The sequence below is a fragment of the Capricornis sumatraensis genome, chromosome 9 (assembly GCF_032405125.1).
Source record: "Capricornis sumatraensis isolate serow.1 chromosome 9, serow.2, whole genome shotgun sequence".
NCBI lineage: Eukaryota > Metazoa > Chordata > Mammalia > Artiodactyla > Bovidae > Capricornis > Capricornis sumatraensis.
The window spans coordinates 57,091,016-57,105,946 of NC_091077.1; the positions used below are offsets into that span (position 1 = coordinate 57,091,016).

General features: G+C 33.7%; 1 protein-coding gene across 1 annotated transcript in view; it reads left to right on the plus strand.

Moving 5' to 3' along the window:
• The window catches only part of RBM27 (RNA binding motif protein 27), a 57,857-nt gene extending 45,456 nt beyond the window's left edge, over nucleotides 1–12,401 (plus strand). The window contains exons 15-21 of the mRNA XM_068979771.1: nucleotides 1,947–2,066; nucleotides 2,953–3,027; nucleotides 3,171–3,335; nucleotides 4,888–4,992; nucleotides 5,103–5,294; nucleotides 9,425–9,535; nucleotides 11,450–12,401. Coding sequence (XP_068835872.1) covers nucleotides 1,947–2,066; nucleotides 2,953–3,027; nucleotides 3,171–3,335; nucleotides 4,888–4,992; nucleotides 5,103–5,294; nucleotides 9,425–9,535; nucleotides 11,450–11,533 — 852 coding nt within the window. The 3' untranslated portion in view covers nucleotides 11,534–12,401. The remainder of the gene's footprint in view (nucleotides 1–1,946; nucleotides 2,067–2,952; nucleotides 3,028–3,170; nucleotides 3,336–4,887; nucleotides 4,993–5,102; nucleotides 5,295–9,424; nucleotides 9,536–11,449) is intronic.
• Nucleotides 12,402–14,931: the final 2,530 nt, after the last annotated feature.

Consider the following 14,931-nt stretch of genomic DNA (forward strand, 5'->3'; position numbering starts at 1 on the left):
CATATTGTGGTTTTATGTAAAAAAGAAAGGAGTCCTTATCTTTTAGAGATGAAACTGAAATACAAGGACTTCCCTTGGCAATTCAGTGGTTAAGACTCCACGTGTCAAATGCAGGGAGCATAAATTTGACCCCCTCATTCAGGGAACTAAGATCCCATGTACCTCATGATGAAGCCAAAAAAAAAAAAAAAACACACACATAAAATAATATGTGGTGTTTGTTACGAGGATATAGTTGGGGATTTAAATATAACTTATTTTACATAAAATAATGTAAATTGATCATTGCTGCTTAGTGATGGATGCATCATTTTATATATATATATGAATTTGTACTTCTGTTTATTAAAGAAAAATCATTGATACTAAAAGATGGAAAAACAAAAACAATCACAGTTTTTGGAGTCACACAGTGCTGACTGACTCTTAATAGCTGTGTTAATTGACAAGCATTGGTTTCCCTTTCAATAAACTCAGTTGCTGTGGGGGTTAAAAAATTTCTTGTTGGTAAAACACAAAAGAATGTAATAAGTGCTCAGTAAATTATAGCTATTGGTATTTTTATTTTGATAAATAATAATGACATGAACATCATCTGTGCAGATTACTACAGTATTTCAGTTTCCTGTGTATTTAAAGTAGTTTAATTTTTTAGAGCAATTAAATGTTGTTTGATTGAGAGAAGTTTTGTATTTGTATATACAACATGATTGAATTTTCTACAAATTTTAGTATTATATTAAGTGTTTATAATTTCTTAGTATTATACACATTTATCTGTGTCCCTTATATGATATATTCAAAGTTAATGTAAAAATAGGAGTGGAGTATGTTAGGGAAAACTTGACCAGAGAGATTATAGTATAGTATATTGCTCTGCTATGCCTTAAAGAGGGGAAGATTGTCTGGAGTCATCTGTTCATCAAGGAATCTAAATAGCAAGATGAGCAGAGTAAAGATGGACACCATTTTGCTTGCAACATTAGATCTGTGAGCTGGCTACTTGTCTTATGGTTGGTTGTAACATTTGCAAAGAACCTTACTTCTTAGGAGGGTTTGTGATTATTAGAAACATGGGTTTTATTTGACACTTGTGGAAGATAGCTTAACGACATTAGCCACCCCACCCCCACCAAAGACCTGCACAAACACATCTTTAGTTGAGCAAGTTGAGTTTATTATTCAGTGAGGAAGTATACACAGTGAAACCATGGAACCTGTCATTTAGAGGGTGTTAGCATGGGCTGCCATCTACGGGGTCGCACAGAGTCGGACATGACTGAGGCAACTTAGCAGCAGCAGCAGCAGTGTGGGCTTATTTTAGCATTGGCTGTATTAGGTAATTTGGGGGAAGGCTAAAAGAAAGAGTAGTAATGCTATGATCAGGTTTCCTAAGAAGTTTACCTAGAAGGAGGGAAGACCAGAATTAGGCCAAAACTGTATTTGGTAAAGAAGCTGTAGTCATTCATATTAGCCAGGGTAGAGTTTAGCCGTTTTATGGTTTGGGTAGTATTTACAGGTTTTTTTGTGTTCAGTCATGGAATGATTTTATTTTTGCCTTGATCCGCCATGATCCACAAGAGTGGCCTTGTCTGAAGTCAGTATACTATGAAATTGTTCATGTTTAACAAGGGAACACTGAGTCCCAACTATGAGTGGCAGTCTGGCTCCTAGATGTCAGAAGTAGTTGTTCTTATTCTCCCAATTAAAAAAATATAAAGAAAAAATTTTGTTTATATTCAGGAATGCAACATTATTGCTAAAAAGGTTTTGTATGTTTTGTATTTGAATGATAATTGAGTTTATGTATAAAGAACTTGTTTTATAAATGGAGTTTTTAAATGTAAAAATGGCCAAAATTTTACTCCTTAAAAAATTTTTATGCAGTCTTTTTAAAAAATTATTTTAAGGCATTACTAAGATTTAATCATATTTCTGTTTCCTAGATATTTTCAACTCCAGGCCATCCAAAAATGATTTATAGCTCCTCAAACTTAAAGACGCCTTCAAAACTTTGTTCAGGATCAAAATCTCATGATGTCCAAGAAGTTCTTAAAAAGAAGCAGGTAACAATCCTGATTTTTCTTCTCTTCAAAAGGAAAGGATCTATTGAATTCTTAAGTGATTGTATTAATAACTTGAACAATTCAATGTTGTTATGGAACTACATTATAATGTTTATTTAACTTCTGCTTGATGCATTGTATACTTGAAAAATGTTTTGCAGTTAGTTGCCTTAGTAGCTACATGAAGCACAAGGAAAGAATTTTTTTTCTATATAAAAATTAAAGACAGTGAGTGAGTTGACCTTTTTTTTTCTTTTTTTCCTGCAAGGGAGAGAGAAGGGCGAGAAACAGATATTTTTATTTCATTATTTTCTCTTAATTTCTTTCTGGCTTTGTACACTAGATAATGTTTCACATGAAGTATAGCAATTATCATCTTAGATTTAAACTCACATAGTTTTTCAAATAAAATAGATGTTTATATATTAGTATAATTAGAGATTCAATTAACAGAAGGGTCAGAGATGACATTTTCCAGATAGATTTTGCTATCATTTCTAATCTAGAGCTGCATCTCACATTTTTAGACTTTAAACTTCAAAAATAAGTATTTGACTTATTACATGGGGAGGTAAAAACAGCTCTTGTTTTTCTTTACATATGCATTCAGGTCTTTTAAGTGAATAAACCTCATAGACACAGCTAATTTATGTTCAGTATTTGAAATGTTAAAGTACAATTATAAATGTAAACTCTTATATTGGAAGTGTTGGGAAAATAGGTTTAAAGGTTTCATATCTGGTCAGCTATTTTTTGATTAGGAGGAAGAGCTGCCTTGTGTAAGGGATGACTCAGGGGAGATGAGTTGAGATTATAGTAGCCTTATGTATCGTTGGCAAACTTGTAAGGAAAAAATTAGTAATGAGAAACTTACCTGTTCATACAGGAAGCAATGAAGCTACAACAAGATATGAGGAAAAAGAGGCAAGAAATGTTAGAAAAACAAATAGAATGCCAAAAGGTAAGACAAACATTCATTATTTGCTTGCTGGAATTGATGTACAGAATGAATTTTCCAAAGATATTTCCCCCAAAATTTTCAAGGTTATTTGTATTAGAGTTTACTAAGCATAGTTTCACTTTTTTTTTTTGTTTATTTTATAGATGTTAATATCCAAGCTAGAAAAAAACAAAAACATGAAACCAGAAGAGAGAGCAAATATAATGAAGACTTTGAAAGAGCTTGGAGAAAAGATCTCACAATTGAAAGATGAGTTAAAAACATCTTCTGCAGTCTCCACACCATCTAAAGTAAAAACAAAAACAGAGGTAATTGCATCTTTCTTTCGGTATAGGCTTATTGAACATTTGTGGTGTGCTTGGCACTTTTGAAAGTACAGTGGAACCTTAAGTAACTAGTGTGAGACACTAGCAACAATTTTTTAAAAATATTTCTGTAAATGCTATGTACTCCCTTTGAAAGAACAGATACTACCCAGTTTCAACAAAGATATATTTTTAACTGAAATTTTTTTGTTCTTCATGCTGAGGATGTAACTGCTAGAGTGATGACAAGGAAAGAGACATTTCCTCTCTTCATCAATTCTTTCCATAATTCTTCAATTACATTGTAATACAGCCATCTCTTTTAATAGTCAGAAGATAGCATTGACTTTAGTGTGGGTAAAAGTGTGACTTTTTATTGAAAACAATAGTCAAAAGTTCTAGATCTATTTAAGTCTAATTTTGTTAATTTCTATTTGTTTCCTTACTGTAGCAGAATGTTTGCTTTTATACTGAGGTTCTATCATTATTCTACAGGTCTGTAGTAGGATTTTAGATAAATCTGCAGCCCTTTGAGAACTAGAGGGCTTCCCTGGTGGCTCAGATGGTAAAGTGTCTACCTGCAATGCGGGAGATCTGGGTTCAGTCCCTGAGTCGGGAAGATCCCCTGGAGAAGGAAATGGCAACCCACTCACTCTTAATACTCTTGCCTGGAAAATTCCATGGACTGAGGAGCCTGGTAGGCTACAGTCCATGGGGTTGCAAAAAGTCGGACACGACTGAGCGACTTCACTTGACCTGAGAACTGGGAATAAATTTGTTAGATATATAGAATGTAAATTTTTATATACAGTATTATATTGCATTTGAAATTGTGGTTTTCTGTTAGTAAAAGAATGTAAAGTGTTTCTTTAAGGTTATATTTTACACATTGTCAATCAACTATATAATCCAATAAATTTTTGTTTAAAATATTACGATCAAAAAAAGACTGCTTTTGCTTTTAAAATATGTAATAAAAATGTTATTTTTAATTGAAGCTTCCCCAGTTATGGAAAGAACATTTAATTATAGAAATTGAAGAGAATATGGTGGAAGAAAATCTCTCAAAGTCACACCAGCTAAAGACTGATAATTTGTTCCTTTAAAAAAGAAAAAGAGTGGCAATAGTTACAGGGTTCAGATCTGAAAGCAATGATTATAACTGTTTTATTTGTATTATTAGTGAATTTTTACTATATAATTTATTTTGCACCATTGTGTTTCAGTTATGATGCTTTCTTATGTGATAATCATTCTCAGCTCCCTCATCTCAGGTGACTGTTTCCAGTGTCTGATTTTTAGGCCATCTTAAGCATATTGTAATACTACTTGCTTATTAAGCAGTAATACTTTTTATTGTTATTACTGATAACATTATACTCTACATGTTTTCAGTATTATATCTGTCAAGTTACTTTCCTTAAAACACCCAGAAGAGATTTCATGCTTTCACATTTACCCAGAAGAGATCTGTGTCATTCTAAAAGTGTAATATTCTGAACAAGATTTTGTAAGTTGTCTGAAAAATACATTTTTACTCTTGATTTTTCCACAGGCCCAAAAAGAACTATTAGATACTGAACTGGACCTTCACAAGAGACTGTCCTCAGGAGAAGATACAACAGAGTTACGGAAAAAACTCAATCAGCTACAGGTTGAGGTGAGATTAAGAGGAGTTAGCTATTACAGTTAACATCTCAAAAAATAATTTCCCTCTCTTCCAAGGTTTAGTCCGACATTATATATTATATTCTATCTTTTGTTATTCAGGCTGCACGATTAGGTATTTTACCTGTGGGTCGAGGAAAGACCATGTCCTCTCAAGGTCGAGGGAGAGGCCGAGGCCGTGGAGGGAGAGGAAGGGGTTCACTAAATCACATGGTGGTGGACCACCGCCCCAAAGCACTCACAGTTGGGGGCTTCATGGAGGAGGAGAAAGATGACTTACTTCAGCATTTTTCAGTAAGTTTTTAAAGTAGTAAGTGCTAACTATAAAATCATTGTATTCAGCATTTCCTTGCTGCCTTCTGTATAAATGTCAAATGTTTTATAGATTAGAAAATTAAATTGTAAAATCATGGATATTAGCACATTCCTGTTAATATATTTGAAGGTCAAGAAGTACCTCATGCTATATTCTGTAATATTTCACATAAATGCATTTGTAGTGACAAAAGTTGTTCCAAAGGTATATTTGATTTTTGCATTAGGGTTTATTACATCTTTTACTAGGTGTTTACATGGCTTTCCAGGTACCAATAAATGAAAATAGTCTGGGATGGAGATGAAATCCAAAGGAAAAATTTGTTAGAAGTGTCATGCTTAGTTATATTCTGTATACAGTGATGACCACTTACTTTTAGACAAACATTTAAATAAATATTTGCCACAGGTAAATGTTTTTATTATTTTGCATATATTCTCTTTCTAACCATTAATTCATTCAGTAAATATTTTCTGAGTGTTATTTGTGCTAGAGCATTTTCATGCATGATCTCATGTAATCTTAAATAACTGTATAAAGTACATGTAAAATCCCATGTGTAAAGATGGGAAAAGTGAAGCTTAAGAAAGTCAACCAAGATCATACAGGACCAAGGTGATAATACACAGTTTACTGTTAACATCCAAAGTCCCTGTTCCTCAAACAACTTTTTTGAGAGAAGCATTTTCAGCCCTAACGGTGGTGAAGGAAATCTTACACAGCAAGACATCACACTATAGTTTCATTAGTGTGATGCCCATTAACCTTGTTTTGCCCTGGTCATTGGAGAACGCTAGCTTGTTATCAAATGTCCAGATTTGAGAGCCATCTTGGGTGTAGCCTGTTTACTCTCAAGCCAGTTCTTTTCACTAGTCTGACAGTTATTTTTTTGTAAAGTGGAAGATTGTCTTTAAGAGACTTCTTTTAGGAGTAAAGAAGGTAACAGGTGGAGGAGCACTGTATATGTGCAGGGTGTTCTTCTGGAGCCCGAGTGAACGTTGATTTTTGTCCTTCAGTGTCGATTATAAACATTTGAATCTCCTTGCCAAATAGTTGGGCGTTTAGATCCATGGCCAGCTCTGCTGAGGTGACATTAGATAATATAAAGCAGAATTTTCATAAATTTGGCTCTGCAGAAAGTTTTCGTTAAAAAAGGTGGTTATCTTGTCAGGTGGGAAGCTGCTTTGCTCTATCCTGAGGGTTAATGGAGATGTATATGTAAATGTTTAAGTTTTAACCCAGAAGTCATGCTCAATTGGCTCTCTGCCCTTCTCATAAGTAGAGTCATTATAGAATATTTATAATAACCAAGTTTTACATACATATATTTTTTTAAAGTCTGAAATATAACACTCTGTGCATTATGGGACATGTCCAGACGTTTGGGGAAGGAGCAAAGAAAGCCAAGGCACAGGAGGCAACTTAAAGAACGAGACACTACTATTAGTTTTGATGGTGTTTTGTAGTTTGTTTTTTGTCTTGACAGGGTGCTATCAGACAGTCTTGAGTGCTAGAAAGCACTCTGATAACAGGTACTTGGGCAGTATAGGGTGCTTTCTTTAAAAAAAAAAAAAAAAAAAAACCACAGAAATACATATGCCTGAGACATTATTGAAAGTAGATTTGACAAACTTACAGGGCAGCTCTTCTTTGAGATATTTCATATCTCACAGAGGCTAAAGTAAAATGTATGTTTTTAGTATCCTTTTACTGTCCTTAATGATTGTGAAAAGCTCATTGAGCAGCTATATCTGAATGAAAAGATGGTTGATGGGTTTTAGTGAAGCTATTTTGAAGTGTGTCTATCTATTTGGGTTTTTTCGTAACATTATATTTCTGAGATTTATTCATGTTATTACATGTAACAGTTGTTTGCTATTTTTATTTCTGTATAGTTTTCAGTTGTATAAACATACCACAATTTACTTTTCAGTTCTCCTGTTGATAGGTATTTGGATTATTTCCATTTCATTTTTATGAACAGTGTTGCAGTGAACATTATTTTAGATGTCTTTTAATATATGTATGCATTTCTGTTGATGTAGATGAAACTGTTGAGTAAACTGCATCAGTTTTTTCAGTTTAGATTCCCATCAGTGTTGTATGAGGGTTCCTGACTTGAACTTAAAGATGTTAAAATACATCTTTATTCTACTTACTAATCTTATTTGTTGCAAGTTAGGTAGTGGGAGTTTCATATTCTTAGTTCCTGGCTGCATGCAAATTAAATTTCTCCTCTTCCTTCAATAATATTAATAGAAATATAATACATTTAATGCCTTAAAATTCCTTCTGGAGGATAGAACTACTGCCTTCTTTGGAAAGCAACCCAGTTAATACAGATTAAAATTTTTATATTGCTTTTTCTTGCTAGTAAAAGTAACATATCTTTATTTAAAAATGGAAATAACAAAGTCTAAGAACTTAATGGTGACCGCAGTTGATTAGACTATTATATAATTGAAATTTGCTAAGAGGTTAGAACTTAAATGTTCTAGCCCCCTCCTTCAACAAAGGCTAAATTTGTGAGATATGGATGTGTTGATCAAAGGAGGAAGGGTATCTTTTCCCAGTGTTTCAAATCATCACATTGTACACTTTAAATATCTTACAGTTTTGTCAGTTATACTTCCGTAAAACTGGAAAGAATTTAAATAATACAGGAATAAACAGAATGCTGATAAAGTCTCTGTAATTCATCATATGTTAAAGGATAGAGTAAGGCATGTCTATTACACAAATTAGGAGTTTCCCTGGTGGTTTGGTGGTAAAGAATTCACCTGCCTGCCAATGCTGGAGACGCAGGTTCCATCCCTGGGTCGGGAAGATCTGGATCATTCTGGAAACAGAAATGGAAACCCACTCCATTCCATGGACAGTGGAGACTGGCTGTCTACAGTCCATGGAGTTGCAAAAGAGTCAAGCATGACTTAGTGACTGAACAATAACAACAACAAATCAACAAATTACACAAGTTGCCTTTTTTTCAAGATTTATTAAGATATAATTGACATATAACACTATTATTTTCAGATGTACAACATAATGATTTGATATACATATGTGATTACTAAAATTAGTTAACATCTGTTGTCACCTCACATGAGAAAAACTTTTTCCTCGTGATAAGAACTTTTAATATCTGCTCAGTAACTACCTAATTTTGAAAAGACGGTAAACGCAAACATTTTGACTCATGGGACATATTAAAATGAGTAATTCTGATATTCATTTTAATATATCCCACGAGTTTTTTGTTTTCTCTTACTGAAATTTGATGGGCAGGGAAAAAAATGTTTAGATGGTAATAACAAGAAATACATTTGAAACTGAGTAATTTTACCCTGAGGTAGGTAGGATAGTGTTTGACTTCCCAGGTGGCTCAGTGGTAAAGAATCTGCCTACCAGTGCAGGAGACACAGGAGATCTGGGTTTGATCCCTGGTCAGGAAGATCCCCTACTCCAGTATTCTTGCCTGGAAAATTCCATGGACGGAGAAGCCTGGTTGGCTACAGTCCATGAGACTGCAGAGTTGGACACAACTGAGCACGTTCGCAGAAGCAAACAAAAACAAAACTGCAGGATAGTGTTTAACATTTGTGGGATGCATAGATGTGCCGTGGAGTGTTTGTCGTTGTATGGCATTTCGGGAAAGGAAATGGAAACAGTTTAATCAGATATAGATTGGGATAGAAGGGATGTCATGAGATGAATAGATGATTTTTAAATATTTACATCTGTAAGATTTTACTCTGAATTTGTAATTATCAATGTGAAATGTCAGTAATCATATTAAGGTAGTATTTGTTGTCCTCATCATGATTTTTCCAAGTAGAATGACTGTATATAAATTATCTTCCAAACCAAGACAAATCTTAAAATTTATGTGGCATCAGCATTAATCATGGATTATCCTGGGAAAGCCAGACACATTTTTCTAATTAAAAAGAACATCACTTTTTCTAGCTCTCATTGGAGATTATTTGTAGATCCATTTTAACAGATTTTTTTTTCCTTCACATAATCATTAAACTTTTAATAGCACACAATTTGAAGAAATCATTAGTAAATGTGAGTATAAACTCTTGTGTTCTAAAATCTATTTTAGCCTGCAAACCAAGGGTCAAAATTCAAAGACCGTCGGCTACAAATATCATGGCACAAGGCCAAGGTGCCTTCTGTATCCACTGAGACTGAGGAAGAAGAAGTCAAGGAGGAGGTAAATTTAACAACTAAAAAGAGTTGAATTAGATTGTTTTCTGGTTATATGCTTTTCTTGACATTAAAGTAAATAATATAAATTTTAAAATACATAATGAATTTTTTCATGCCTGTGATTAACACTAGTCTAGAAGTTTATTAAAGAATCAGGACAGGTGCAGAAATGAAAAAGCTCTTTTGGGGATTATTTTCTGTTGTAGGAGAAACTATTCTTTTTTTTTTAATTTGCATTTATTTTGGCTTTATTGGGGCTCTGGACATTTTTATTTTGTTAAATAAAGATGTGGATTAAGGGAACAATTAAATTGTATCTGGTTGTTTTAGTTTTCACTTATTCAAATTCCATAAGCAATAGATTTGAGTTTCTTATTTGTGTATAGTTCATTAAAGTGAGAGTGTAAAGAAGTTGGACATAAGAGGAAAGAATAGCAAAACCATGGACTTAAATAATATAAGTATTAATCAGCTTCTTAAAACAATGGGGACTAACATTGCTTTTTTACTCCTATATTTCTAGTTAGTTTCTTAAAGTAGACACTTTAGGGAGCACTGCTTGCAAGTTATTCCTCATTCATTGTAATTTTGATTTTAAAAAATAGCAAGCATTTATGGCTGATCAAGAGTTTTCCTGACCAAGTGGGTAATTAATCAGCTTCTTAAAACAATGGGAACTAATATTGCTTTTTTACCCCTATATTTCTAGTTAGTTTATTAAAGTAGACAAGTTGCAAGTTATTCCTCATTCATTGTAATTTTGGTTTTAAAAGATAGCAAGCATTTATGGCTGATCAAGAGTTTTCCTGACCAAATGGGTAATTTTACCTACAGCAGAAAATTTTACAAAAGGAGAAACTTTTCCCTTGTTAAGAACAGAAAAATCTTGGTATTTTGGGAATGTCTGTAGATACTTTGTAATGTTTGTAAGATTTTAGATTTTTATGGTAGATTTGGAATATCAGTGTCATAGGAAAGTTATTATATTCTTCCCTCACAAATAATTGGCTTTTAGAGGAAAAACTCCAGAGAAGGTGATGGCACCCCACTCCAGTACTCTTGCCTGGAAAATCCCGTGGATGGAGGAGCCTGGTGGGCTGCAATTCATGGGGTCGCACAGTCAGACATGACTGAACGACTTCACTTTCGCTTTTCACTTTCATGCATTGGAGAAGGAAATGGCAACCCACTCCAGTATTCTTGACTGGAGAATCCCAGGGACGGGGGAGCCTGGTGGGCTGCTGTCTATTGGGTCACACAGTTGGACACAACTGAAGCGACTTAACAGCAGCAACAGCAGAGGAAAAATTCAGAAGTTCAAGTGGTTATTTATTTTTCTCACTTTTAAAATAATAGAATAAAATTAATCAAAAACGTGTCATAGATACCACCCCCCATTAAACATTTATATGTTTTTTAATTTTCCTGATGATATTAGAATGGAAGTCTTCTATTAAACTAGCAAAATTAACAAGGGAGACAAATATATATATACACACACACACACATATATATGTATGTGTATATATATATATTTTAAACATTTTTAGTTTTTCTTGCCGCTAAAGATACTTGGGCTTCCCTGATGGCCCAGATGGTAAAGCATCTGCCTGCAATGCTGAAGACCCAGGTTCAATCCCTGGGTTGGGAAGATCCCATGGAGAAGGAAATGGCAACCCACTCTAGTACTCTCACCTGGAAAATCCCATGGACAGAGGAGCCTGGTAGGCTACTGTCCATGGGGTCGCAAAGAGTCAGACACACTGAATGACTTTACTTACTTACTAAAGATATTCTATGAGTTTATCGCTTGTAAATCCAGTCTGGGCACTGTATACTAATTTGTTTGTTCTTTGGCCTAAAAAGTACTCTACTTAGTTTTCTTGTGCCACTGAGCAGATTTTACCCTTTTTTTCAGGAAACAGAAACCTCGGATTTGTTTTTGCATGATGACGACGACGAAGACGAAGATGAATATGAGTCTCGTTCATGGCGAAGATGAAATCTGATGCGACTTGTATAATTTTTAGGAGTATTGTTTAGAAGAACAACTTTTTAAAATTATTTAAAGAAGTCAATGAGCCAAAAAAAAATTTTTTTTATTTTTCTTTTTGACACAGTAGGTGTAAGGACAGCAAGTTTGCTATTTAAATACATCTCATAACTGTTCATGATATTAAAGCACCAAAGGCCTAGTGACTTTTACACAGTTGTGAAGATCCACAGGAATGACATGGATAATCTCTAGAGCCTTATTTTCCACACCACCTGTTTTTGTTTCTATTGGTGTTGGATTATGATGTAAATGACAGGGTGTTCAGAAATTTTATTTTGGATTATAATCTGCTGATAAAATTTCATTAAATGTCAAATCGCCTGGAATCTCTTAACTCTCAGCTGTTATGGGTGGGTCGTCAGACAGTAGGAGATACTTGTAATTAAAATACCCTTTGGCTTTCAAGAGTTGTCTTGGAAGAAATGTAAATTTAATTTTTTTATTGAGGTGGAGCCCAACTTACATTCAATCTAAATTTTGGGGGGATTTACTATGCAGCAGTGAGTACTATTTTAGTGTTAATCATAACTGTTCTTCAGTGCCAGGCAAGCTCTGTGGTATTTCCATTCTGTCATCACATTAACTCTTCCGAACTTCTGCTACTGAGTTTTAGTTTGCTTTGAAGTTATCAAGCATTGGTTCAGTTATGGGTTTTTTTTTTTTTTTTCCATATTTTCAAACTATAAAAAAGGCTTTTATCTGTTGCCCCTTTCTCATCCCCATTTTCTTTCTTCTGTCTTTTTATTAATAGCCTGACTTACCCATTACTGAGATAAGTGATTCTTTGGGGCCACCAAAAGTCAGTCTCCAATAAAAAGTTTAAACCAGCACCTTGATAAATAAGTGATATTTTAATGAGAATGATGGAAGGATTTGTGGGGAGAGTCACCAGCTTTTTTTTTTAAGCTTCATTTCAGTTAATAGTTATGCAAAAGGGTTTAAAAGTGTCTGAAATGCTTTTCCTAAATTTAAACCATGATGGTGAGGTGACTGGGGGTAGGTTGGGGGGGGGGATGGGGTAGGGGGATGGGTATGCTAGTAATAAATGGGAGTCATAACTTGACTTTGATCAGATGACCTTATATTTTCATAATTTTGTAGCTTGTTGCTATCCATGAACATATGCATCTTCAGTAGACAGTTTCCTTCACTGTGTGCATTTTTACTGTACACTGTATAGAGTAGAGTATCTGTTAAGTAAAATATATCTGTAAATTTATGTCCTTGTGTTCTGAATGTTAGATGGAAAAGCAGAGGAGCAACACTACACTGTATTGACCCCTGGGGAAATAAAATGATTAATGTAAATAGGATATCACTTTTTCAAGGATATATACATCTACGTTTTTATAATATGTGTGGTGTGAAAATTTGAAACCTTCTGTTGGCTTCAGAAGGTTCTTGGTGATCACCATGTCAAGGATTTTGTTTCCTGAGGTAAAGAGACTGTTTCTCACAGTAGAAACTATTCACTAAGAAATTTAAAACCATCAGGACTCTAGATTTTTTTGGCTATAAGAAGTTAAATCCCACATTCTGATTATCTTTCCTCTTCTGTATATTTTCCTGGAATGATGTGTCAAACCAGGATCATTTTTAAGTTTTTATGAAATTTTCCCTCCATAATGATAAGGACTTCCTCTTTCTAGGTTATTATGACATTTCTGATAACACAAAGCTTATAAGAGAAGGAAAACATTGCAATGGGGTACTAGAATAAGCAATCTTGCTCCTTCTTCCTCCATCATCTCGAATGAAATTTTCTTGATGTCTGTGGCTCAGTCAGTATATATTTTGAAAGATTCATTGTGGTGAATATTTTGAGTCCTGACAGTTTAAACGTGATAGAGGGAACAAAGGATTTATATATTTTTTGTACAAAGTTTTTTCTTAAACTGTATAATTTTGTAAATAATTTGTTTGGTTTTTTTTTGTGTACTAAAACTACCAGCGTATAGATTTCAATAAGAATTGTTGTATTTTTGTATTTGGAAACTGAAAATTACAGTAAATTAATGGAGCTGTAAGAAAATTTTCAGTAGACTGACAGTTCAACAGAATGAGATTCCTTTTCATATGATTTTTTTTTAACCTAAAATTGACATCTTATTACACTCTCAGTACAGAGAGAGTTAAGGATTTGTTTGATTTTTTAGTTCTTGGGGGAGATGGGGTGAAAGAGAAGGATGTTAAAGTGAAGAATAAATAGACACTTCCAGTAAGTTTTTAGGCCCTTTAAAACTTAGTTTTTGATACACCTTAAATAGGACTAAAACACTTCCAAAATGTCATTTCTAATGTTTGACTCTCAAAAATAATTCAAAATATGCATTGAATATTGGAAAATTTAAGTTAAGGTTGGCATAAACTAGTTGAATGTATGTATTTTTTCCTTTAGGGCTGAGATCCCAAACCGTTAGAATTTCTCTTAAAAGCAAGCAAACATGACTTGTTTTCTTGGCATCTTCACTTACAGAAATAGCACATACCATCTGAGGCAAATTCTGTTCTTTTGAATGTGTATGACATCTTTCTAAGTAGCTATTGAGCAATAACAACCATCAGCCTGGCTTGGTCAGCTTGGTTTTACTAGTGGCTTACTGCCCAGGCTTAAAAAGGTAACCCCGGGGAATGTAGAATTTCCCTCAATTGCTTCATGTTGTAACATTGAGAAAACATTGTCTCTAGCTAAGGTGATAAATTGGAAAATGTCTTGTTAGGGTGGAAGAAGAAAGGTCCATGGTATGGATCATTATTTAAAAAAAAAAAAAGAAAAAAATCATGTGAAAAGGAATAGTGGTTCCTCTTGATGTATAGTATGCCTGTATTATAGTTTTTACAAAATTGTGAACTTGTGTAATAGTATAATAGGAGATATTGTTGAATTTCTAACTGTTTATACATTTAAATTCATATATGTAATGTTTGTTTTATCAATTACAATCTGAATTTCTAAGAAGCATGTTGACTTTTGCAATAAAGATGCAATATGGAATGGTTCACAATTGGGAAAAAAAGAAAGAAAAAAAGATAAAAGTTCCAAATTTAAAAGAATTTGCAAAATTTATGAACCATTCCAAAAATTATAACAATCACCAAAAGAGCTGTAATTCTGGCTTGTTCTGGAAAGAAAGAAAATGTGTGTGTATGCTTGCTTGAGTGAGAATGAATGAGTGATGGATATGTATGCGTGTTTTATGTTGAGTTCATGTACATGAGAGAACGTCACTCAATCTGAATTTGGGTACCAAAATCACTGACTATTAAATATTCAGTAGAATAACTCCTTTGATAGGTAGAGTGGTCTTGGAAGCAAAAGGGAAGGGCATTAAAGTGTTACAAGT